A 24,138-nucleotide genomic window follows, 5' to 3' on the forward strand; every position below is an offset into this window, starting at 1 on the left:
CTTAACTTAACTTAACCTAACCTAACCTAACCTAACCTAACCTAACCTAACCTAACCTAACTTAACTTAACTTAACCTAACCTAACCTAACCTAACCTAACTTAACCTAACCTAACCTAACTTAACTTAACTTAACTTAACCTAACCTAACCTAACCTAACCTAACCTAACTTAACTTAACCTAACCTAACCTAACCTAACCTAGCCTAACCTAACCTAACCTAACCTAACCTAACTTTACCTAACTTAACTTAACCAAACCTATCCTAAATATTCAAATATGCATTATGTTCTTCGGTAGAGTGTTCAGAAACTCTGAAGTATTTTAGGACATGAGAAAGGAATGGGGTAATGTATAATTTGGAGGTCAATATGTATTGATTAGCTTCATTGAGACGGTCGTGTGTAATGTTTGCCAGTTAACGCAGAAATAGGGTAATTCTTCTGTTAAAGAGAATTCTTTTTCTACGTGCCATGTTCCAATAGATGCTACAATAGTTGAGCCATTTTGTGATGTAAAGAATATGTTGTAATGAGACTTGTGTGTAAAGAAATTGTTTGTTAAGTGAGCAGTTATTTTAACTAGTAAGGGAAGCGTTTACATACTGGAGTCTACCTGGAGGGTGTTTTGGGGGTCGACACCCCCGTGGTCCTGTCCATTACCAGGCCTCCCGGTGGATCAGGGCCTTACCAACCAGGCTGTTTCTGCCTGCCGCATGCACTCCAATGTACAAGCCACAGCCCACCTGATCGGGAATTGACTTTAGCTATCTCTCCAGTTCCCTCTTGAAGACAGTCGAGGGACTGTTGTTATAATGGGAGGCTGTTGAACAATCTTGGGTCTCGTATTACCTCTTAACGTACTCAACGCAACCCTGGTTTTCACTGGGGGTATTCTGCACCGTCTGGAGGGTCTTTAGCTTTCGTAGGGAGTGATTTCTGTGTGCAGGTTTGGGATCAGTCTCTCTAGGGTTTTGTAGGTGCAAAGTATGACGTATATTTCTCGTCTGAGTTCCATGAAGTACAGATCAAGGGCCTTCTAACGTTCTCAGTAATTTAGATGCCTGACTGAACTTATACGAACATTGAAGGTTCTCTGCACATTCTAAAGATCTGCAATTTCGCCTGTTTTAAATGTGGCTGTTAGTGTAGTCATGATGTAAGTGAATATTACAGTAAAGTACATGTAGTTAAGGAATCCCGTTATGATGCCTTTTGTATCTGACCAGGTGGCCAGGTTTGATCCAAGGAAGTGGAGGAAAGCTTCAATTCTAAGACTCAAAAGCACTTCATTAAAGTCAAGGAGTTAAACTGATATAGTTAGTTAGTGAAATAAAGATTTATTTTCATTCAGATTACTTTATGAGTATCTGAGAAGTAATTTTGAGAAGTTTGTCTTACCTCACTATCTAAAGTGTGAGCAGGAGGACTGGGACGTCATTCTTGACCTGCCTCACTAGCCAGAGTAAGTGTGAGCAGGAGGCCTGGGACGTCACTCTTGACCTGCCTCACTAGCCACAGTAAGTGTGAGCAAGTAGCCTGGGACGTCATTCTTGACCTGCCTCACTAGCCAGAGTAAGTGTCAGCAGGAAGCCTGGGACGTCATTCTTAACCTGCCTCACTAGCCAGAGTAAGTGTGAGCAGGAGGCCTGGGACGTCATTCTTGACCTGCCTCACTAGCCATAGTGAGTGTGAGCAGGAGGCCTGGGGCGTCATTCTTAACCTGCCTCACTAGCCAGTGTAAGTGTGAGCAGGAGGCCAGGGACGTCATTCTTAACCTGCCTCACTAGCCAGAGTAAGTGTGAGCAGGAGGCCTGGGACGTCACTCTTGACCAGCCTCACTAGCCAGAGTAAGTGTGAGCAGGAGGCCTGGGACGTCATTCTTAACCTGCCTCACTAGCCAGAGTAAGTGTGAGCAGGAGGCCTGGGAGGTCATTCTTGACTTGCCTCACTAGCCAGAGTAAGTGTGAGCAAGTGGCCTGGGACGTCACTCTTGGACTGCCACTTTAAGTGAGAGGAAGAGCTCATATATTTCTTCTCCATAGTTACAATATGTTAAGGTCTCCTGGTTGGTGGTGAATTTAATTATTGTGTCGTGTTACTGTCTTAGTAACATTGTCTCACTGGGATTTTCGTATTTTGGAAGTTGTTGCAAGTATCTTAATTTTCGGTCTCTCTTTAAGTTGTACGAAATAGTATTGTCAACTCAGGAATTTATTTTTTTTCTTACATGTCATAGCACAGTTTAGGTTCCTTATAGACCTTCGTTAAGTAGGCTGTAACATTAATATATGCAGGTGAAACAGGTTGGCAGGAATTGCATCTCAATTCATTCCCAATTCCCATTCTTATTTTTATTTCTACTGCTCCTTGTAAGTTTTCTTAACTCTTACGTCTGTACCACAGATTTCTGTCTCTTTCTCTAACATTCTTTATAAAAGTTGGTTATGCATTTTACCTTCATTGTTTCTTCTTATCATTCCATTTTTCTAACTGTTTTCATCTAATTTATTCACTTTTTCTCTGTCCTAATATTTTTTACTTATACCAAGTACCAACTTTCCATTATGTTTTATTTCTTATTTACTATCTTATTGCTGTTCTTCTTATACATTCCTTTGTTTGTTCCTTTTTATTCCATTCTGTTCTGCCAGGCTTTATCTCGTGTTGCCTGTGATGATACTTAACCTAGTTCATGTGTACCTGTATGTTCCTGTTACTTGTGAGTGTTACCTGTCACAGGTGATGTTACTTAACCTAGTTCATGTGTACCTGTATGTTCCTGTTACTTGTGAGTGTTACCTGTCACAGGTGATGTTACTTAACCTAGTTCATGTGTACCTTTATGTTCCTGTTACTTGTGAGTGTTACCTGTCACAGGTGATGTTACTTAACCAAGTTCACGTGTACCTGTATGTTCCTGTTACTTGTGAGTGTTACCTGTCACAGGTGATGTTACTTAACCTAGTTCATGTGTACCTGTATGTTCCTGTTACTTGTGAGTGTTACCTGTCGCAGGTGATGTTACTTAACCCAGTTAATGTGTGCCTTGATGCTCCTGTTACTGGTCAGTGTTACCTGTCACAGGTAATGTTACTTAACCTAGTTCATGTGTACTTTTATGTTCCTGTTACTTGTGAGTGTTACCTGTCACAGGTGATATTACTTAACCCAGTTAATGTGTGCCTGGATGTTCCTGCTACTGGTCAGTGTTACCTGTCTTATGTATGTTTACTACCAGTGTTGACTGAGCCACTGGAGTTTACTGGGAAGTCTGACCGTCTGTTATGAGACGTTTTTTTTATTTCTCTTCATCTAGTCTGGTATATTAGTGATTGCTTGTTGCTACCCACTGGGATAATATTTTTTTCATTTCCACACACTGTTGATTAATTTTGTATTTCTTCGCACATTTCCTATTGTGTTTATATTTTGCATTATTGCTATATTGCATTTACCCCTTGATCTACCAGGTTCAAGTATGCATATCGTTGATTTTTAACTTTTATGATAAATGTAATTAATACATTTAATCTCGACACACCAAGGGCCAATCAGAAACGCCAATCAGGGGAACGCAACTAAAAATTGCCTGATTTTCGTACAATAAACTGTAGCGACGAGTGAAGCCGCGGCCTCACGTCCCCAGTACGGCGGTGCCGCAATAGCAGGAGATACCTTCCTATTTAGCTATCTATCTCGCGAGGCCTGGTCACAGCAGACCGAGCTGAGGGGGCGTTGACCCCCCGACACCCTCTCCAAGTATACTCCAGGTATCCTGAGAGCCAGTAGCACTAGGTAGTATTTTATCTGTTCTCATTCTCTCTCTTACCTTTAATTGTGGAGTGCCGCTTGTTGCAGAGTACGAGGGATGCTACAACCACAGCCACGACCACCAGTGCCACCACACCACCCACCAGTAGCAGTACCGGCACCGTCTCTGTAAATACACATAAGCTTGTAATTCTTAGACACGCCTTAGCCTTACATGGTGCGTGAGTTTCCCTGACTTCTAATATGTTTATTTTTCCACTATAATCTACCTTGTCCACAATTTCTATCGCATTTACTCTGATTACTTTCGTAAGGTGAAGTCTGGGATCTTCCCTTAATTCATGGTATAACTTAACAAATCTTTGAATACAATCGTGTTGCTGACCTCTTCAACACAATTAGCCTCAGAGATTTGTTAAGTTATACCATGAATTAAGGAAAGATCCTGGACTTCACCTTACGAAACAGATTAAGCAAAGGCGATAGTAATTATGAACAGGATACTTTATAGAGGAGAAATAACATATTAGAAGACAGGGGAAGTGACATGCCCCTTAAGATATACCTGCTGCTTGACAACACACGACAACACCAGGTAACATTTAATAATCCTTATGATATCTAGAGATACATAATACCATCTGGAAATTGCTGAGCATAAAAAATGGGATATTACATATTTTTTTTAGTTCTGATATAACATGAAAACATTTAATGCTGGATTTGTTCAGACGCTGAGCGATTTGAAAGAGATATCCTCGGTATCATGTACGCTCAACACCCTGTACGTCTTGTACCTCTGGAGCTATTATTTAACCCCACCAACACATACAGGATCTGTAGATGGCACGAATTTTTGCTGCACAACAGAAATAAAAAATATTGTCAGAACTCAGTGCCACATAAAAGGGTTAGTTTATTATTTTTAATTCGTCTTTTCGAAGTTATATTCCAATTTTTAATGCTTTGCAATCTTTTAAGAAAAAAATATTTATTATTTTCGAGATAACAGTGCCCCAGCAGTGACTCCTAGCGTTGGATATCATGCAAGATTATGTCCTACTTTCAGAGAACCAAATGTATTGCCTTCACTGTATGATGCGAGGATAACGCCCAAGACTCATTACTGCAGCATCCTGTAGTTCAGTGCGCGCGAGAGACACTGTACTCGACCCCTCAGACCTTCAAGAGGCAGAGGAGAGTCAGCTAAACTCTTTAAGACCATGTAGTAGGCTTCAACACCATCGACGGAGACGAGGAGTTTTAGCTCGTCGCAGATATTGCTTAAGACATACAGAAGGTCCGGGAGATTTAGATCAACACCCTTAAGAGGACCAGGAGCTACAAATCAAGAAAGACTAACATGGAAAATATGTTATAAACCAATTTGCACAAAAAAACGTTCCACTGTGCATGTGATTATGTTACATAGTGTAACATAGTGTAACACTATGTTACACAGTGTAGCATTATGTTACATAGTGTAACACTATGTTACATAGTGTAACACTATGTTACATAGTGTAACATAGTGTAACACTATGTTACATATTGTAACACTGTGTTACATAGTGTAACACTATGTTACATAGTGTAACACTATGTTACATAGTGTAACACTATGTTACATAGTGTAACATAGTGTAACACTATGTTACACAGTGTAGCATTATGTTACATAGTGTTACACAATGTTACATATTGTAACACTATGTTACATATTGTAACACTGTGTTACATAGTGTAACACACTTTTAACAGGTAACTGTCATAACAAGAATAAAAGCAAGATGTTAAAAATACTGTGTAAATCAATATAAAATTTTATTAGATTTCAAAATACGATGCAAAAACTTTTCCCTTGTAGTTGAGTATTTATATTTTTTTTAAATTCTCAAAAAATACCGTAAAAATGTTCACTGTATTTATATTATTTTAGTAAGGTAGCAACAGCACTGTTGGCACAGCAGCACTGTTGGCACAGCAGCACTGTTGACACAGTAGCACTGTTGGTACAGTAGCACTGCTGCACAGCAGCACTGCTGACTCAGCAGCACTGCTGGCACAGCAGCACTGCTGACTCAGCAGCACTGCTGGCACAGTAGCACTGTTGGTACAGCAGCACTGCTGGCACAGCAGCACTGCTGCACAGCAGCACCTCTTGCTCAGTAGCGCTGTTGGTACAGCAGCACTGCTGGCACAGCACCACTGCTGACTCAGCAGCACTGCTGGAACAGCAGCACTGCTGGCACAGCTGCACTGCTGGCACAGCACCACTGCTGGCACAGCACCACTGCTGGCACAACAGCACTGCTGACACAGCAACACTGCTGGCACAACACCACTGCCGGCACAACAACACTACTGACACAGCAACACTGCTGACACAGCACCACTGCCGGCACAACACCACTGCTGGCACAACAGCACTGCTGACACAGCAACACTGCTGGCACAACACCACTGCCGGCACAACAACACTACTGACACAGCAACACTGCTGACACAGCACCACTGCCGGCACAACACCACTGCTGGCACAACAGCACTGCTGACACAGCAACACTGCTGACACAGCAGCACTGCTGGCACAGCAGCACTGCTGGTACAATAGCACTGCTGACACAACATACCGGCATCCACAGCTGTAAGTTGAATATATAATTAACAGGCAGTTATAAAATCCAGTAACAATTCGCGCCATGTTCTAAGGCGCCTCAGACTTTACAACTGGTGTGTCTTCCAGACAGCATTGTTCACCTTGTTATTGGAATACACATGTCCCAATTTGTCCCTTGTTATTGTAATACACATGTCTCAATTTGTCCCTTGTTACTGGAATACATATGTCCCAATTTGGCCCCTGATATTGGAATGCACATGTCCCAATTTGTCCCTTGTTACTGGAATACATATGTCCCAATTTGGCCCCTGATATTGGAATGCACATGTCCCAATTTGTCCCTTGTTACTGGAGTACATATGTCCCAATTTGTCCTTTGTTATTGGAATACATATGTCCCAATTTGTCCCTTGTTATTGGAAAACACATGTCCCAGTTTGTTAATTTAATTAAAGTGCGATAATGATTTTCATTCAGTAACTCTAGAAGGCCTCGTTTTATCGGCTTCATAATGTTAACAGTGATGTATTTCATGCGAAGAAGGACGCTCCAAAACTTTAGACTTTAGGTGGAAATTGGGATTTTTTATGAAGTTGTTGAAATCAACTTGGAATAGTTGGACTGAGAGAAATTACTGGAGAATTCCTTTTTCAGATTAGAGTCGAACTGTCAGTATTGATGAGAGTTATTAAAAGATATCTTGGCATTTACTTTAAGTCATTTTTAAATTGTCGATTTTCTTGAATTGATTTTCACATAACTAGAGAATGCTTAGGTTTATCCTAATTGAAACGTTATCACCTCTCCTTCAGAGTGCAGACACTGTACTTCCCATCTCCAGGAATCAAGTCCAGTCTGCTGGTTTCCCTGACTCCCTTCATAAATGTTACCTTGCTTACACTCCAACAGCACATCAAGTCCAAAAAAAAACATTTGTCTCCAGTCACGCCTATCTAATACGCTCAAGCATGCTTGCTGAAAGTCCAAGCGCGTCACACACAAAACCTCCTTTACCCCTTCTCTCCAACCTTTTCTAGGCCGACCTCTAGCCCGCCTTCCCTCCACTACAGATTTATACACTCTCGAAGCCATTCTATTTTGTTCCATCTTCTCTACATGTCTGAACCACCTCAACAACCCCTCCTCAGCCTTCTCCTTGTTGCAACATTCGCCACCAATGCTTCACACCCATATAAGATCGTTGGTACAACTATAGTCTCATACATTCCCCTCTTTGCTTCCATGGACAAAGTTCTTTGTCTCCATAGACTCCTCAATGCACCACTCACCTTTTTTTCCCTCGTCAGTTCTATGATTCACCTCATCTTTCACAGACCCATCTGTTGACACGTCCACTCCTAAACTTCTGAAAACATTCACCTCCTCCATACTCTCTCCCTCCAACCTGATATCCAATCTTTCGTTGCCTGATTGTTTAGTTATCCTCATCACCTTACTCTTTCCCATATTGACTTTCAATTTCCTTCTTTTACATACTCTACCAAATTCATCCACCAGCCTCTGCAACTTCTGTTCAAAATCTCCCAAAAGCACAGTGTCATCAGCAAAGAGCAACTGTGACAGTTTCCACTTTGTGTTAAAGATGCAACCATTTTTTTTGTTCCATGAATAAAAAGTTTATAGATACATGTTTACGTAGGGTCTTCTGTCTCCAAAGGTGGGATTTTGGATTATCCAGGTCTGCTATCCCTCTGGGATTTCTCAGTAATAAGAAATACAGAATCTACCGCAGTCACCTATACCTACTCAAGTAGAAATTACACCTATAAATATGCTATAGATATTTCATTAACACAGCCTCATAATCCTCTCACTCTTAGCTGTTATATTTGTACTAGTCTAGCACAGCTTCAAATTATAGCAGACATTAAACTGTGTTATCGACCAGTCTAACATTAATTAAAAGACTCTCTTTAATTCAGAATAATAATACTAACATAGTTTGTAACAATCACACACACACACAAACACACAAACACAAACACACAAACACACAAACATGCAGGCTTTTGACACAGTTCCCCACAAGAAGTTAGTATAAAAGCTGGAGGATCAGGTAGGTATAACAGGGAAGGCACTGCAATGGATCAGAGAATATTTGACAGGTAGGCAACAACGAACAATGGTACGTGACGAGGTGTAAGAGTGAGCGCCTGTGAAAAAGGGGATCCCTCAGGGGTCAGTCCCAGGACCGATGCTGTTTCTGGTGTATGTGAACGACATGACGGGAGGGATAGACTCAGAAGTGTCACTGCAGACGATGTGAAACTAATGAGGAGAATTCAATCGGATGAGGATCAGGTAAGACTACAAAGGGATCTGGACAGGCTATAAGCCTGGTCCAGCAACTGGCTTCTGGAGTTTAATCCCATCTGGTGCAAAGTCATGAAGATCCGGGAAGGGCAAAGAAGGCCGCAGAAACCGTACAGTCTAGGGGGCCAAAGACTGCAAACTTCACTCAAGGAAAAGAATCTTGGGGTGAGTATAATACCGAGCACATCTGAGACGCACATCAACCAAATAATTGCTGCAGCATATAAGCGCACGACAAACCTAAGAACAGCATTCCCACACCTCAGTAAGGAATCTTTCATGATTCTGTACACTGTGTATGTCAGCCCCATACTGGAGTATGCAGAACCAGTCTGGAAACCTCACCTGGTCAAGAAGGTCAAGAAATTAGAGTGGAAAGGTTTGCAACAAGACTAGTCCCAGAGCTAATGGGAATGTCCTTAGAGGAGAGGTTAAGGGAAATCGAGCTGACGGCACTGGAGGACAGGAGAGATAGGGGGGACATGATAACGACTTACAAAATACTGAGAGGAATTGACAAGGTGGACAAAGACAGGATGTTCCAGAGATGGGACACAGTAAGAAGGGGTCAAAATTGGAAGTTGAAGACTCAGACGAGTCACAGGGATGTTAGGAAGTATTTCTTCAGTCACAGAGTTGTCAGGAAGTGGAACAATCTAGAAAGTGATGTAGTGGAGGCAGGATAAATACATAGGTTTAAGATGAGGTATGGCAAAGTTCATGGAGCAGGGAAAGAATGGACCTAATGGCAACCAGTGAAGAGACGGGGACAGGAGCTATGACTCAACCCTGCAACCACAATTGGGTGAGCAGTTAGGTTAGCACACACACACAAACTTATAAATAAATGGTATCATTATGAATTTTCGTTAAAAGAAAACTCACCTAATCACTGAAAAATATCGAGCAATTTTGAAAGTTCTCCCCACGTGTGGGTACAGCAGCTTTTTTGGATGATGAGAATATCATACTCATTAAATTGATGATGTGCTCTAATACATATATCCCATCATAGTTCTACATCACAGTTTCTGCAATCCTTTATTCATTCTTTATTATCGTGAGGCAGTAGGTAAAATGAAAGGGGGTAAGGCAGCCGGGATTGATGAGATAAAGATAGAAATGTTAAAAGCAGGTGGGGATATAGTTTTGGAGTGGTTGGTGCAATTATTTAATAAATGTATGGAAGAGGGTAAGGTACCTAGGGATTGGCAGGGAGCATGCATAGTTCCTTTGTATAAAGGCAAAGGGGGCAAAAGAGAGTGCAAAAGTTATAGGGGGATAAGTCTGTTGAGTATACCTGGTAAAGTGTATGGTAGAGTTATTATTGAAAGAATTAAGAGTAAGACGGAGAATAGGATAGCAGATGAACAAGGAGGCTTTAGGAAAGGTAGGGGGTGTGTGGACCAGGTGTTTACAGTGAAACATATAAGTGAACAGTATTTAGATAAGGCTAAAGAGGTCTTTGTGGCATTTATGGATTTGGAAAAGGCGTATGACGGTGGATAGGGGGGCAATGTGGCAGATGTTGCAGGTGTATGGTATAGGAGGTAGGTTACTGAAAGCAGTGAAGAGTTTTTACGAGGATAGTGAGGCTCAAGTTAGAGTATGTAGGAGGGAGATTATTTCCCAGTAAAAGTAGGCCTTAGACAAGGATGTGTAATGTCACCGTGGTTGTTTAATATATTTATAGATGGGGTTGTAAGAGAAGTGAATCCTCGGGTGTTGGCAAGAGGTGTGGAGTTAAAAGATAAAGAATCACACATAAAGTGGGAGTTGTCACAGTTGCTCTTTGCTGATGACGCTGTGCTCTTGGGAGATTCTGAAGAGAAGTTGCAGAGGTTGGTGGATGAATTTGGTAGGGTATGTAAAAGAAGAAAATTAAAAGTGAATACAGGAAAGAGTAAGGTTATGAGGATAGCAAAAAAATTAGGTGATGAAAGATTGGATATCAGATTGGAGGGAGAGAGTATGGAGGAAGTGAATGTATTCAGATATTTGGGAGTGGACGTGTCAGTGGATGGGTCTATGAAAGATGAGATGAATCATAGAATTGATGAGGGGAAAAGGGTGAGTGGTGCACTTAGGAGTCTGTGGAGACAAAGAACTTTGTCCTTGGAGGCAAAGAGGGGAATGTATGAGAGTATAGTTTTACCAACGCTCTTATATGGGTGTGAAGCATGGGTGATGAACGTTGCAGCGAGGAGAAGGCTGGAGGCAGTGGAGATGTCATGTCTCAGGGCAATGTGTGTTGTGAATATAATGCAGAGAATTCGTAGTTTGGAAGTTAGGAGGAGGTGCGGGATTGCCAAAACTGTTGTCCAGAGGGCTGAGGAAGGGTTGTTGAGGTGGTTCGGACATGTAGAGAGAATGGAGCGAAACAGAATGACTTCAAGAGTGTATCAGTCTGTAGTGGAAGGAAGGCGGGGTAGAGGTCGGCCTAGGAAAGGTTGGAGGGTGGGAGTAAAGGAGGTTTTGTGTGCAAGGGGCTTGGCCTTCCAGCAGGCATGCGTGAGCGTGTTTGATAGGAGTGAATGGAGACAAATGGTTTTTAATACTTGACGTGCTGTTGGAGTGTGAGCAAAGTAACATTTATGAAGGGATTCAGGGAAACCGACAGGCCGGACTTGAGTCCTGGAGATGGGAAGTAGAGTGCCTGCACTCTGAAGGAGGGGTGTTAATGTTGCAGTTTAAAAACTGTAGTGTAAAGCACCCTTCTGGCAAGACAGTGATGGAGTGAATGTTGGTGAAAGTTTTTCTTTTTCGGGCCACCCTGCCTTGGTGGGAATCGGCCAGTGTGTTAATAATAATAATAATAATTCCACTCACATTCCCAACTCTGTTATTCTTCTCATGTGAGAACATAAGAAAGAAGGAACACTGCAGCAGGCCTACTGGCTCATGCGAGGCACTTCACACTATCTCGTTCAAGGTGCACAAGAATAAATATCTATTTCCTACCTCCGTTCTCATAATTGAAATTTGATCCTCTTTTGAGATGCTCAAATAAATGTGGGCTTTTCTTACTAGATTAAAAAATATATTTTAAATGTAAAATGTTTAAGGAACCCCTTGCTTATTCAGTTTCATTAGAATCCTCTGGATTCTTACCCACATTCCTCCACCTACGAACCTACCCACACAGGTATTACAATGCGGATACACCAAGACTTATCAAATAACGCATACCTTCATCCTCATGTGAAATATAACGTTCATACTTCAACAATATACTTTGTACCAATGTTAAAGTATACAAGAAACTCATACCTTTTATTGAAATACACCTTAAATATCATTGCAGCTTTTCGGATACAGGAGACTGTCATTACTTATGCTTCCCATCACTTGCCAGGTATTCTACACCTCCATCAGTTTGTTCATCAATAATCCATTTCGCCAATTCTGATGATTTTTAATGATAGAACCACCATCAACCGTTATCAACTGTGGCTTGGTTGTTAGTGCGCTCAGCTCACACGATGATTGTCTGGTGTTCGATCCCCAGTACGGCTGGACACGTTGGGCATGTTTCCTTTAACCTGCTGCCCCTGTTCACCTAGTACTAAGTAGGCACCTGGATGCTAGCTGACTGGTGTGGGTCGCATCTTGTGGGGTAGTAGCGTATCTTACATAGGGCGAGGCTTTGAAATGAGCTAAGGTAAGATAACATTTCTATGCCTATAAAATTAATTTGTATAAAAAATAAAGAGTTTACTTACTTAAGACTTACATTCACTCAAAATAAGATTCCTTACCTCTTCATAGAGATCCAATGTATTTTTAACTTTTCACACGTTTCCCATGAATCACTTGCAAATACAATAATGAACCAAGATACACTCCCCTCGTTCTTCACTTGTCCATCTCTATGGAGGTCAAATACAGCTGGCCCAGTGGCTTACGCACTGGCCTGTTGCTTTACGACTCACTCGCCATGGGTTTAAGCCCCACCCGTTCCATGGTATGTCTAATGTAGATTTATTTAACTGTAACTGCCAAATAATACTTTTTTCAGCTATTTCTACATGTTACTTCAGTTGGTTCCAAATACCATGTATTTTACAATGGATAAATCATCAACAGTGTATATTCTGTTTTACACGCAGCTTCGCTATTATCATCATTTTAACCAGACCAATTTTCAATAAAGCATCACATCATTTACAACCCAGAATTTATGAGTGTAGTGGTACCAAGGCTCTTATATGGGTGTGAAGCATAGGTGGTGAATGTTGCAACAAGGAGAAGGCTGGAGGCAGTGGAGATGTCGTGTCTCAGGGCAATGTGTGGTGTTAACATAATGCAGAGAATCCATAGCTTGTAGATAAGAAGTAAGTGTGAGGTTTCTACTAGTATTATCCAAAGGGCAGAGGAAGGGTAGTTGAGGACGTTTCAACTTTAAAAGAGAATGGAAAAAAATAGAATGACTTGAAGGGCATATAAATTTGCAGTGTAAAGAAGGCGGGGAAAAGGTCGTCTTTAGAAAGGTTGCAGGGACGGGGTAAAGAAGGTTTTCTGTGCGATGGGCTTGGACTTTCAGCAAGCATGCCAGAGTGTGTTAGATTGGAGTGGAAACGAATAGTTTCTATGAGTTAACATGCTGTTGAAGTGTGAACAAAGTAACATTTATGAAGGAATTCAGGGAAACCAGTTAGCCGGACTTGAGTCCATGAGTTCTTGCAGTTTTAAACTGTAGTGTAGGCGTACTCCTGGCATTACAGCGATGTACAGAATGACGATAGAAGTGTTTCTTCTTTTATGGGTCATCCTGCATCTGTATATTACATACATATATATATATATATATATATATATATATATATATATATATATATATATATATATACATATATATATATATATATATATATATATATATATGCAATAAGATCACAGTAAACAGGTGATTTCAAAATATGCAAAACAACCACTCTGAAAGAATAGAGAAATTCCAAGCGCTTTCGTGACTACTCACATTATCAAGGAACTATGAAAGTGAAGCATCCAAGGAAGCTATATAAGGGGTCGGCCAGCACCTCACTATCAGATCCCACAACGGTTAAACACGTGACGCGCGGCGAGCCAACTTGGACAGGTCCTTTGCAAAACTCACCCCCAAGCTATTTATTTGTCCAGTGTATTATTAAATTCTACCCAAATTCTATTAATTATAAATGGATCTAATTTATATAAACCAAAGGAAATATTCATATTATTGTCAAAACTGCTTTTTATGAAACAAGATTCAATTATATTCCTGTCGACCATGGACTTGCTTGATACTACTTTCTCAACTTTTTGAAAATCAATTGGATGGTTAAAATCTCTTACATGAATAAATAGAGCATTGGAATCTTGTCCAGTTCTAGCTATACTTAGTTCGAGAGAACATAAGAACATAAGAAAAGAGGAACACTGCAGCAAGCCTGTTGGCCCATACTAGGCAGGTCCTTTACAATTCATCCCACTAACAAACATTTGACCAACCCAATTTTCAATGCCACCCAAGAAACAAGCTCCGATGTGCAAGCCCCTCTCAAATCCAACCCCTCCCACTCATGTACTTATCCAACCTAAATTTGAAACTACCCAAAGTCCTAGCCTCAATAACCCAACTAGGTAGACTGTTCCACTCATCAACTACCCTATTTCCAAACCAATACTTTCCTATGTCCTTTCTAAATCTAAACTTATCTAATTTAAATCCATTACTGCGGGTTCTCTCTTGGAGAGATATCCTCAAGACCTTGTTAATATCCCCTTTATTAATACCTATCTTCCACTTATACACTTCGATCAGGTCTCCCCTCATTCTTCGTCTAACAAGTGAATGTAACTTAAGAGTCTTCAATCTTTCTTCATAAGGAAGATTTCTAATGCTATGTATTAATTTAGTCATCCTACGCTGAATGTTTTCTAACGAATTTATGTCCATTCTGTAATATGGAGACCAGAATTGAGCTGCATAATCTAGGTGAGGCCTTACTAATGATGTATAAAGCTGCAGTATGACCTCTGGACTTCTGTTGCTTACACTTCTTGATATAAATCCCAGTAATCTATTTGCCTTATTACGTACGCTTAGGCATTGCTGTCTTGGTTTAAGGTTGCTGCTTACCATAACCCCCAAGTCCTTTTCGCAATCTGTATGGCTAAGTTCTACATTATTTAACTTATAAGTGCTAGGGTTATGGACACTCCCGAGCTTCAGAACCTTGCATTTATCTACATTGAACTGCATCTGCCACTTTTCTGACCAAGAGTAAAGTTTGTCTAAATCCTCCTGAAGTTCCCTAACATCTACGTTTGAATCAATTATCCTACCTATCTTCGTGTCATCAGCGAATTTGCTCATATCACTAGTAATTCCTTCATCAAGATCATTGATATATATTATAAACAACAACGGGCCCAAGACTGATCCCTGTGGAACGCCACTTGTAACTGATCCCCACTCGGATTTAACCCCATTTATGGACACTCTCTGCTTCCTGTCTGTGAGCCATGACTCGATCCACGAGAGCACCCTTCCCCCAATGCCATGAGCTGCTACTTTCTTCAACAGTCTTTGGTGCGGAACTCTATCAAATGCCTTACTAAAATCTAAGTAAATAATATCAAATTCTTTATCATGGTCAACAGCCTCAAAAGCTTTACTGAAGAAAGTTAATAAATTAGTTAGACAAGACCGGCCTCTTGTGAATCCATGCTGAGTATCATTAATCAGGCTATGCTTATCGAGATGGCTTCTTATAATCTCAGCTATAATTGACTCTAGTAATTTGCCTACAATTGAGGTCAGGCTTATTGGGCGGTAATTTGACGGTAACGACTTGTCCCCTGTTTTAAAAATAGGAATTACATTCGCCATCTTCCACATATCAGACACTACACCTGTTTGAAGAGATAAATTAAAAATATTAGTTAATGGTTCACAGACTTCCATTTTGCATTCCTTAAGAACCCTTGAAAAAACCTCATCAGGACCCGGTGACTTATTTTGCTTCAGTCGGTCTATCTGCTTCACAACCATTTCACTAGTGACTGTGATGTTACATAATTTATCTTCTTCTGATCCACTATAAAAATTAATTACCGGAATATTATTAGTGTCTTCCTGTGTAAAAACCGAGAGAAAATAATTATTTAAAATCGAGCACATTTCATTCTCTTTGTCAGTAAGATGCCCATAGTTATTTTTAAGGGGACCTATCTTATCTCTGACTTTTGTTCTATATACCTGGAAAAAACTTTTTGGGTTAGTTTTAGAATCCCTAGCAACTTTAATTTCATAGTCCCTTTTAGCTTTTCTTATCCCCTTTTTAATGTCCCTCTTAATGTCAATATACTGATTCATAAGATGACCCTCGCCTCTTTTGATACGCCTATAAATTCCTTTCTTATGCCCTAGTAGATATTTCAGCCTATTATTCATCCATTTTGGGTCATTTCTATTTGATCTAATTTCCTTATAAGGGATAAACGTTCTTTGAGCAGCATGTATTGTGTTCAGAAAACTGTCATATTGATAGCTCTCTTCGTTACCCCAGTCAACAGATGATAAGTGTTCTCTAAGCCCATCGTAATCTGCTAAGCGAAAATCTGGGACTGTTACTGAGTTATCCCTACTATCATACTTCCATTCAATTCTAAATGTAATTGATTTGTGGTCGCTAGCACCCAGTTCCTCTGAAACTTCTAAATTATTAACAAGGGATTCATTGTTTGCCAGAACTAAGTCAAGCAGGTTATTTCCCCTTGTAGGTTCTGTCACAAACTGCTTCAAAAAACAATCCTGAACTACTTCTAAGAAATCGTATGATTCTAAATTCCCAGTCAAGAAATTCCAATCAATATGACTAAAGTTAAAGTCTCCTAGAATTACTACATTATCGTGCCTTGTGGCCCTAACAATTTCCTCCCATAGTAGTCTCCCTTGGTCCCTATCTAAATTTGGGGGACGGTATATCACACCTAAAATTAATTTTTCATGCCCCTCTGAAAATTCTATCCAAACAGACTCTGTATGTGTTACTTCAGACTTAATACCCGTTTTTATGCAACAGTTCAAGCGATCTCGGACATACAATGCCACCCCACCCCCCTTCCCGATACTTCTATCTACTTGGAACAATTTAAAACCCTGAATGTGACATTCTGCAGGCATGTCCCGACTTTTTGAATTAAACCACGTCTCAGTAATGGCAAATACATCTATGTTACCTGCACTAGCAACTAGTCTCAACTCGTCCATCTTATTCCTAGCACTGCGACTATTTGTGTAATATATACTTAAGGACCCTCCACTCTCTTTACCCTTCCTGCTCCTTTCTGTTATTCCACTAAACTTATTACTGTCCTTGTCAATTAGTGCCACTGGCTTTCCAATATCCACTTCATTTTGCCTATTACTAGTTCTCCTAGTACTCATGTTACTACCCTGCGACTTCACAGTTTTCCCGCCAAAACCCATACCACTAACTATTCCTAGTTTAAAGACCTAACAGCTCCCTCCACTGCGTTGGCCAGTGCTCCCACCCCACACCTAGATAAGTGAACCCCATCCCTGGCATACATGTCATTTCTGCCATAGAAGAGGTCCCAGTTGTCAATGAATGTTACCGCATTTTCCTTACAGTACTTGTCCAGCCAGCAATTGACACCAATTGCTCTGGACAACCATTCATTTCCAACTCCTCTCCTTGGCAAAATGCCACATATGACAGGTTTCCCACCCTTCCTCCTAATTATCTCTATTGCTGACCTATACCTGCTAATCAGGTCCTCCCTCCTACGTCTGCCAACATCGTTGCCTCCAGCACTGAGACAGATAATAGGATTGCTCCCATTACCTCTCATGATGTCATCCAGACGGCTAACAATATCCTTCATCCCAGCCCCAGGAAAACACACTCTCTGCCTCCTACTCCTATCCTTCAAACAGAATGCCCTATCCATGTACCTAATCTGGCTATCCCCAACAACAACAATGTTTTTACCTTCCTTGGCGTCGTCCGTCGTGATGCTCCGAGTAGTCGACTCACATTCGCCAGGTAGCATTACACCACTTGTAGAATTCGTCAAGACGTTCTCGATGGTCTTCGTTGGGGTATCTAGGGATGTCTTACTCACGTCTGCCAATGCTTCTTTGGTGCTCGTTGTGGCATTCCCAGCAGGACACTCACATTCGTCAGGTAGCACTGAGAATGAGTTGGAAGTTTCCACGGTAGTCTTCTGGTTTCTCGTTGTTTCCGCCTCTCCAACCGTTTTCTTGATCTTCAGCTTGGTTCCATGTTGCCCGGCCACTGACCAAGCTCCCCTCTTAACCTGGGGACTCACAACAGGAGGATTACTACGAATCCTCTTGTTCTCCTCCGTTAATCGCCGTATCTCCAGTTTAGCAACTCTGAGTTCTTCTCTCAGCTGCTGGTAAAGCTGCTCAAGAGAGGGCATCCTGGTTCAGATTCACAGAGAGCACACAAACAGGTCTTCACAGAGCTAAGTACACGTTGCTTCTGAGCTAAGTACACGTTGCTTCTGAGCTAAGTACACGTCACCACTTATCTACATTTTTGGGCATAAGACACAAAATATCATCAACATATCTGAACCATTTAGCTCTATTAAAGTTGTATACAGTAAAAAAACTTTTGATTAAGAATTCCCCCCAAAATGCTGATGGATGTGTCTATAAGATTCCTTGTAAAATTTGCGATAAAGTTTATTACGGTCAAACTGGTAAAAATCTCGAACTAAGATTAAAACAACATAAATATAGCATTAGAACTGGACAAGATTCCAATGCTCTATTTATTCATGTAAGAGATTTTAACCATCCAATTGATTTTCAAAAAGTTGAGAAAGTAGTATCAAGCAAGTCCATGGTCGACAGGAATATAATTGAATCTTGTTTCATAAAAGCAGTTTTGACAATAATATGAATATTTCCTTTGGTTTATATAAATTAGATCCATTTATAATTAATAGAATTTGGGTAGAATTTAATAATACACTGGACAAATAAATAGCTTGGGGGTGAGTTTTGCAAAGGACCTGTCCAAGTTGGCTCGCCGCGCGTCACGTGTTTAACCGTTGTGGGATCTGATAGTGAGGTGCTGGCCGACCCCTTATATAGCTTCCTTGGATGCTTCACTTTCATAGTTCCTTGATAATGTGAGTAGTCACGAAAGCGCTTGGAATTTCTCTATTCTTTCAGAGTGGTTGTTTTGCATATATATATATATATATATATATATATATATATATATATATATATATATATATATATATATATATATATATATATATATATATATATATATATATATATATATATATATATATATATTATATATATATAATCTGGGTAAGCACAGCTGATCCTCCTATTCCGTTCACTGTGGTTGCTCACCTTCCTTTCCCTTCACTATGATTGCTGAACCTTCCCTTTCCCCTCACTGTGGATGCTGAACCTTCCCTTTCCCCTCACTGTGGATGCTGAACCTTCCCTTTCCCCTCACTGTGGATGCTCAACCTTCCCTTTCCCCTCACCGTGGTTGCTCAACCTTCCCTTTCCCCTCACTGTGGACGCTCAACCTCCCCTTTCCCTTCAGGGTAACTAATATGCAGGTAACGTTCCTTGGTCACTATTGTCTTCCAGGTTAATCTCCCTAACTCATCAGAAATAGGCAATGTTGAGGAGATAATGTGGAGGCCAGGCATGCTGCATGCACGACCCAGCTACCATGATGATGAAGAAGAAGAAGAAGAAGAAGAAGAAGAAGAAGAAGAAGAAGAAGAAGAAGAAGAAGAAGAAGAAGAAGAAAAAGAAGAAGAAGAAGAAGAAGAAGAAGAAGAAAAAGAAGAAGAAGAAGAAGAAGAAGAAGAAGAAGAAGAAGAAGAAGAAGAAGAAGAAGAAGAAGAAGAAGAAGAAGAAGAAGAAGAAGAAGAAGAAGAAACAGCAACTGCGACTGAAACAACAGCGTAAACATTAGCAAAAATGTCAAAAACAACCAAAAAAATTACTACTACTACAAGTACTACTATATCAGCAACACCTGGCTGGCACGACTGGCTGCTGTCAGTATATGCTGCCATGCTGCTGCTGCTACTGCGCAGTGCTGCACTGTTGGTTGTTGCTACTGCACTGCAGCAACCTGCTGCTGCTGCTGCTGCTGCTGCTGCACTGCTGCTACTGCTGCTGCTGCTGTAATACTGAATGCTGCTATTGTTGACTGCTGCTGCACGACTGCTGCTGCTGCTGCTGCTGCTGCTGCTGCTGCTGCTGCTGCCGCTGCTGCTGCTGCTGCTGCTGCTGCTGCTGCTGGTGACTGCTGCTGCTGCACGCTGCTGCTGCTAGCTGCTGCTGCTGCTGCCTGCTGCTGCTGCTGCTGCTGCGCTGCTGCTGCTGTTGCTGCTGCTGCTGCTGCTAGAGGCTACTGCTGCTGCTGCTGCTGCTGCTGCTGTTGCTGCCTTGCTGCTGCTGCTGCTGCTGCTGCTGCCAGCGCTGCTGCTGCTGCTGCTGCTGCTGCTGCTGCTGCTGCCTGCTGCTAGCAGCTTGTTACTGCCTGGTGAACACTGTCTTACTGCCTGGTGAACACTGTCTTACTGCCTGGTGAACACTGTCTTACTGCCTGGTGAACACTGTCTTACTGCCTGGTGAACACTGTCTTACTGCCTGGTGAACACTGTCTTACTGCCTGGTGAACACTGTCTTACTGCCTGGTGAACACTGTCTTACTGCCTGGTGAACACTGTCTTACTGCCTGGTGAACACTGTCTTACTGCCTGGTGAACACTGTCTTACTGCCTGGTGAACACTGTCTTACTGCCTGGTGAACACTGTCTTACTGCCTGGTGAACACTGTCTTACTGCCTGGTGAACACTGTCTTACTGCCTGGTGAACACTGTCTTACTGCCTGGTGAACACTGTCTTACTGCCTGGTGAACACTGTCTTACTGCCTGGTGAACAGTGCTAGCAAGTGCAGGGACTGAACACTGTCTTGGCTGCCTGGTGAACAGTGCTAGCAAGTGCAGGGACTGAACATTGTCTTGGCTGCCTGGTGAACAGTGCTAGCAAGTGCAGTGACTGAACACTGTCTTGGCTGCCTGGTGAACAGTGCTAGCAAGTGCAGGGACTGAACATTGTCTTGGGTGCCTGGTGAACAGTGCTAGCAAGTGCAGGGACTGAACACTGTCTTGGCTGCCTGGTGAACAGTGCTAGCAAGTGCAGGGACTGAACACTGTCTTGGCTGCCTGGTGAACAGTGCTAGCAAGTGCAGGGACTGAAAACTGTCTTGGCTGCATTGTGAACAGTGCTAGTAAGTGCAGGGACTGAACACTGTCTTGGCTGCCTGGTGAACAGTGCTAGCAAGTGCAGGGACTGAACACTGTCTTGGCTGCCTGGTGAACAGTGCTAGCAAGTGCAGGGACTGAAAACTGTCTTGGCTGCCTGGTGAACAGTGCTAGCAAGTGCAGGGACTGAACACTGTCTTGGCTGCCTGGTGAACAGTGCTAGCAAGTGCAGGGACTGAGTCTTGGCTGCCTAGTGAACAGGACTGAAAACTGTTTTGGCTGCCTGGTGAACAGTGCTAGCAAGTGCAGTGACTGAACACTGTCTTGGCTGCTTGGTGAACAGTGCTAGCAAGTGCAGGGACTGAACACTGTCTTGGCTGCCTGGTGAACAATGCTAGCAAGTGCAGGGACTGAACACTGTCTTGGCTGCCTGGTGAACAATGCTAGCAAGTGCAGGGACTGAACACTGTCTTGGCTGCCTGGTGAACAGTGCTAGCAAGTGCAGGGACTGAACACTGTCTTGGCTGCCTGGTGAACAGTGCTAGCAAGTGCAGGGACTGAACACTATCTTGGTTGCCTGGTGAACAGTGCTAGCAAATGCAGGGACTAAACACTGTCTTGGCTGCCTGGTGAACAGTGCTAGCGAAGCAGGAGGCGAAGCAGTAGGCGAAGCAGGAGGAGGCGGGGTCATTGTGGTACCATCCACTAGTCGAAGTAGGTCTTCGTCCAAAGGTTGGGCAGGTGTTGAAGAATTCTTTGTAACAAGATCTTGTAATGCTGCAGTGTCTGACAGTTGTGATGAATGGTTTGAAAAGCCGACAAGTTGAAAATTGAGACACTTATGCAACATATGGGAATCTTTATTCAGGAAACGTTTCGCCACACAGTGGCTTCATCATTCCAATACAAAGCAGAAAGGTGTAAGGAGAGGAGGAGTTTGAGGTAATCAGTCCCTCAACTTGGAGTCGATGTGTTCAGTCCATCACTCTTGTAGAATGTACAGCATAGGGCACTGCAGCATCATGGGATCTTGTTACAAAGAATTCTTCAACACTTGTCCAACCTTTGGACGAAGACCTACTTCGCCTAGTGGATGGTACCACTATGACCCCGCCTCTTCCTGCTTCGCCTCACCTGACTACAGTATATAAGCCACGTCTACGCCCTATGCTGTACATTCTACAAGACTGATGGACTAAACACATCGACTCCAGGCTGAGGGACTGATTACCTCAAACTTCTCCTCTCTTTACACCTTTCTGCTTTGTATTGGACTGATGAAGCCACTGTGTGGTGAAACGTTTCTTGAATAAAGCTTCCCATATGTTGCATAAGTGTTTCAATCTTCAACTTGTCGGTTTTTCAAACCATTCACCACAACTGAACATTGTCTTCGCTGCCTGGTGAACAGTGCTAGCAAGTGCAGTGACTGAGCATTGTCTTGGCTGCTTGGTGAGCAGTGCTAGCAAGTGCAGGGACTGAACACTGTCTTGGCTGCCTGGTGAACAGTGCTACCAACTGCAGGGACTGAACACTGTCTTGGCTGCCTGGTGAACAGTACTAGAAAGTGCAGAGACTGAACACTGTCTTGGCTGCCTGGTGAACAGTGCTAGCAAGTGCAGGGACTGAACACTGTCTTGGCTGCCTGGTGAACAGTGCTAGCAAGTGCAGGGACTGAAAACTGTCTTGGCTGCCTGGTGAACAGTGCTAGCAAGTGCAGGGACTGAACACTGTCTTGGCTGCTTGGTGAACAGTGCTAGCAAGTGCAGGAACTGAACACTGTCTTGGCTGCCTGGTGAACAGTGCTAGCAAGTGCAGGGACTGAAAACTGTCTTGGCTGCCTGGTGAACAGTGCTAGCAAGTGCAGGGACTGAACACTGTCTTGGCTGCTTGGTGAACAGTGCTAGCAAGTGAAGGGACTGAACACTGTCTTGGCTGCCTGGTGAACAGTGCTAGCAAGTGCAGGGACTGAACACTGTCTTGGCTGCCTGGTGAACAGTGCTAGCAAGTGCAGGGACTGAACACTGTCTTGGCTGCCTGGTGAACAATGCTAGCAAGTGCAGGGACTGAACACTGTCTTGGCTGCCTGGTGAACAGTGCTAGCAAGTGCAGGGACTGAACACTGTCTTGGCTGCCTGGTGAACAGTGCTAGCAAGTGCAGTGACTGAACACTGTCTTGGCTGCCTGGTGAACAGTGCTAGCAAATGCAAGGACTAAACACTGTCTTGGCTGCCTGGTGAACAGTGCTAGCGAAGCAGGAGGAGAAGCAGGAGGAGGCGGGGTCATTGTGGTACCATCCACTAGTCGAAGTAGGTCTTCGTCCAAAGGTTGGACAAGTGTTGAAGAATTCTTTGTAACAAGATCTCATGATGCTGCAGTGTCTGACAGTTGTGATGAATGGTTTGAAAAGCCGACAAGTTGAATGTTGAGACACTTATGCAACATTTGGGAATCTTTATTCAGGAAACGTTTCTCCACACAGTGGCTTCATCATTCCAATACAAATCAGAAAGGTGTAAGGAGAGGAGGAGTTTGAGGTAATCAGTCCCTCAGCCTGGAGTCGATGTGTTCAGTCCATCACTCTTGTAGAATGTACAGCATAGGGCACTGCAGCATCATGGGATCTTGTTACAAAGAATTCTTCAACACTTGTCCAACCTTTGGACGAAGACCTACTTCGACTAGTGGATGGTACCACTATGACCCCGCCTCTTCCTGCTTCGCCTCACCTGACTACAGTATATAAGCCACGTCTACGGCCCTATGCTGTACATTCTACAAGATTGATGGACTAAACACATCGACTCCAGGCTGAGGGACTGATTTCCTCAAACTTCTCCTCTCCTTACACCTTTCTGCTTTGTATTGGACTGATGAAGCCACTGTGTGGTGAAACGTTTACTGAATAAAGCTTCCCATATGTTGCATAAGTGTTTCAATCTTCAACTTGTCGGTTTTTCAAACCATTCACCACAACTGAACATTGTCTTGGCTGCCTGGTGAACAGTGCTAGCAAGTGCAGGGGCTGAGCATTGTCTTGGCTGCTTGGTGAACAGTGCTAGCAAGTGCAAGGACTGAACACTGTCTTGGCTGCCTGGTGAACAGTGC

The 24,138-nt window shown here is 42.5% G+C and overlaps 1 protein-coding gene across 2 annotated transcripts in view; it reads right to left on the reverse strand.

Annotated features, from left to right (window-relative positions):
- LOC128691076 (irregular chiasm C-roughest protein) overlaps positions 1 to 24,138 on the reverse strand; it is a 203,809-nt gene that overhangs the window by 63,675 nt on the left and 115,996 nt on the right. For both annotated transcript variants that reach the window (XM_053779871.2, XM_053779870.2), the window contains exon 10: positions 3,833 to 3,940. In XM_053779871.2, coding sequence (XP_053635846.2) covers positions 3,833 to 3,940 — 108 coding nt within the window. The remainder of the gene's footprint in view (positions 1 to 3,832; positions 3,941 to 24,138) is intronic.

This window comes from Cherax quadricarinatus, chromosome 27, assembly GCF_038502225.1.
Source record: "Cherax quadricarinatus isolate ZL_2023a chromosome 27, ASM3850222v1, whole genome shotgun sequence".
Lineage (NCBI taxonomy): Eukaryota > Metazoa > Arthropoda > Malacostraca > Decapoda > Parastacidae > Cherax > Cherax quadricarinatus.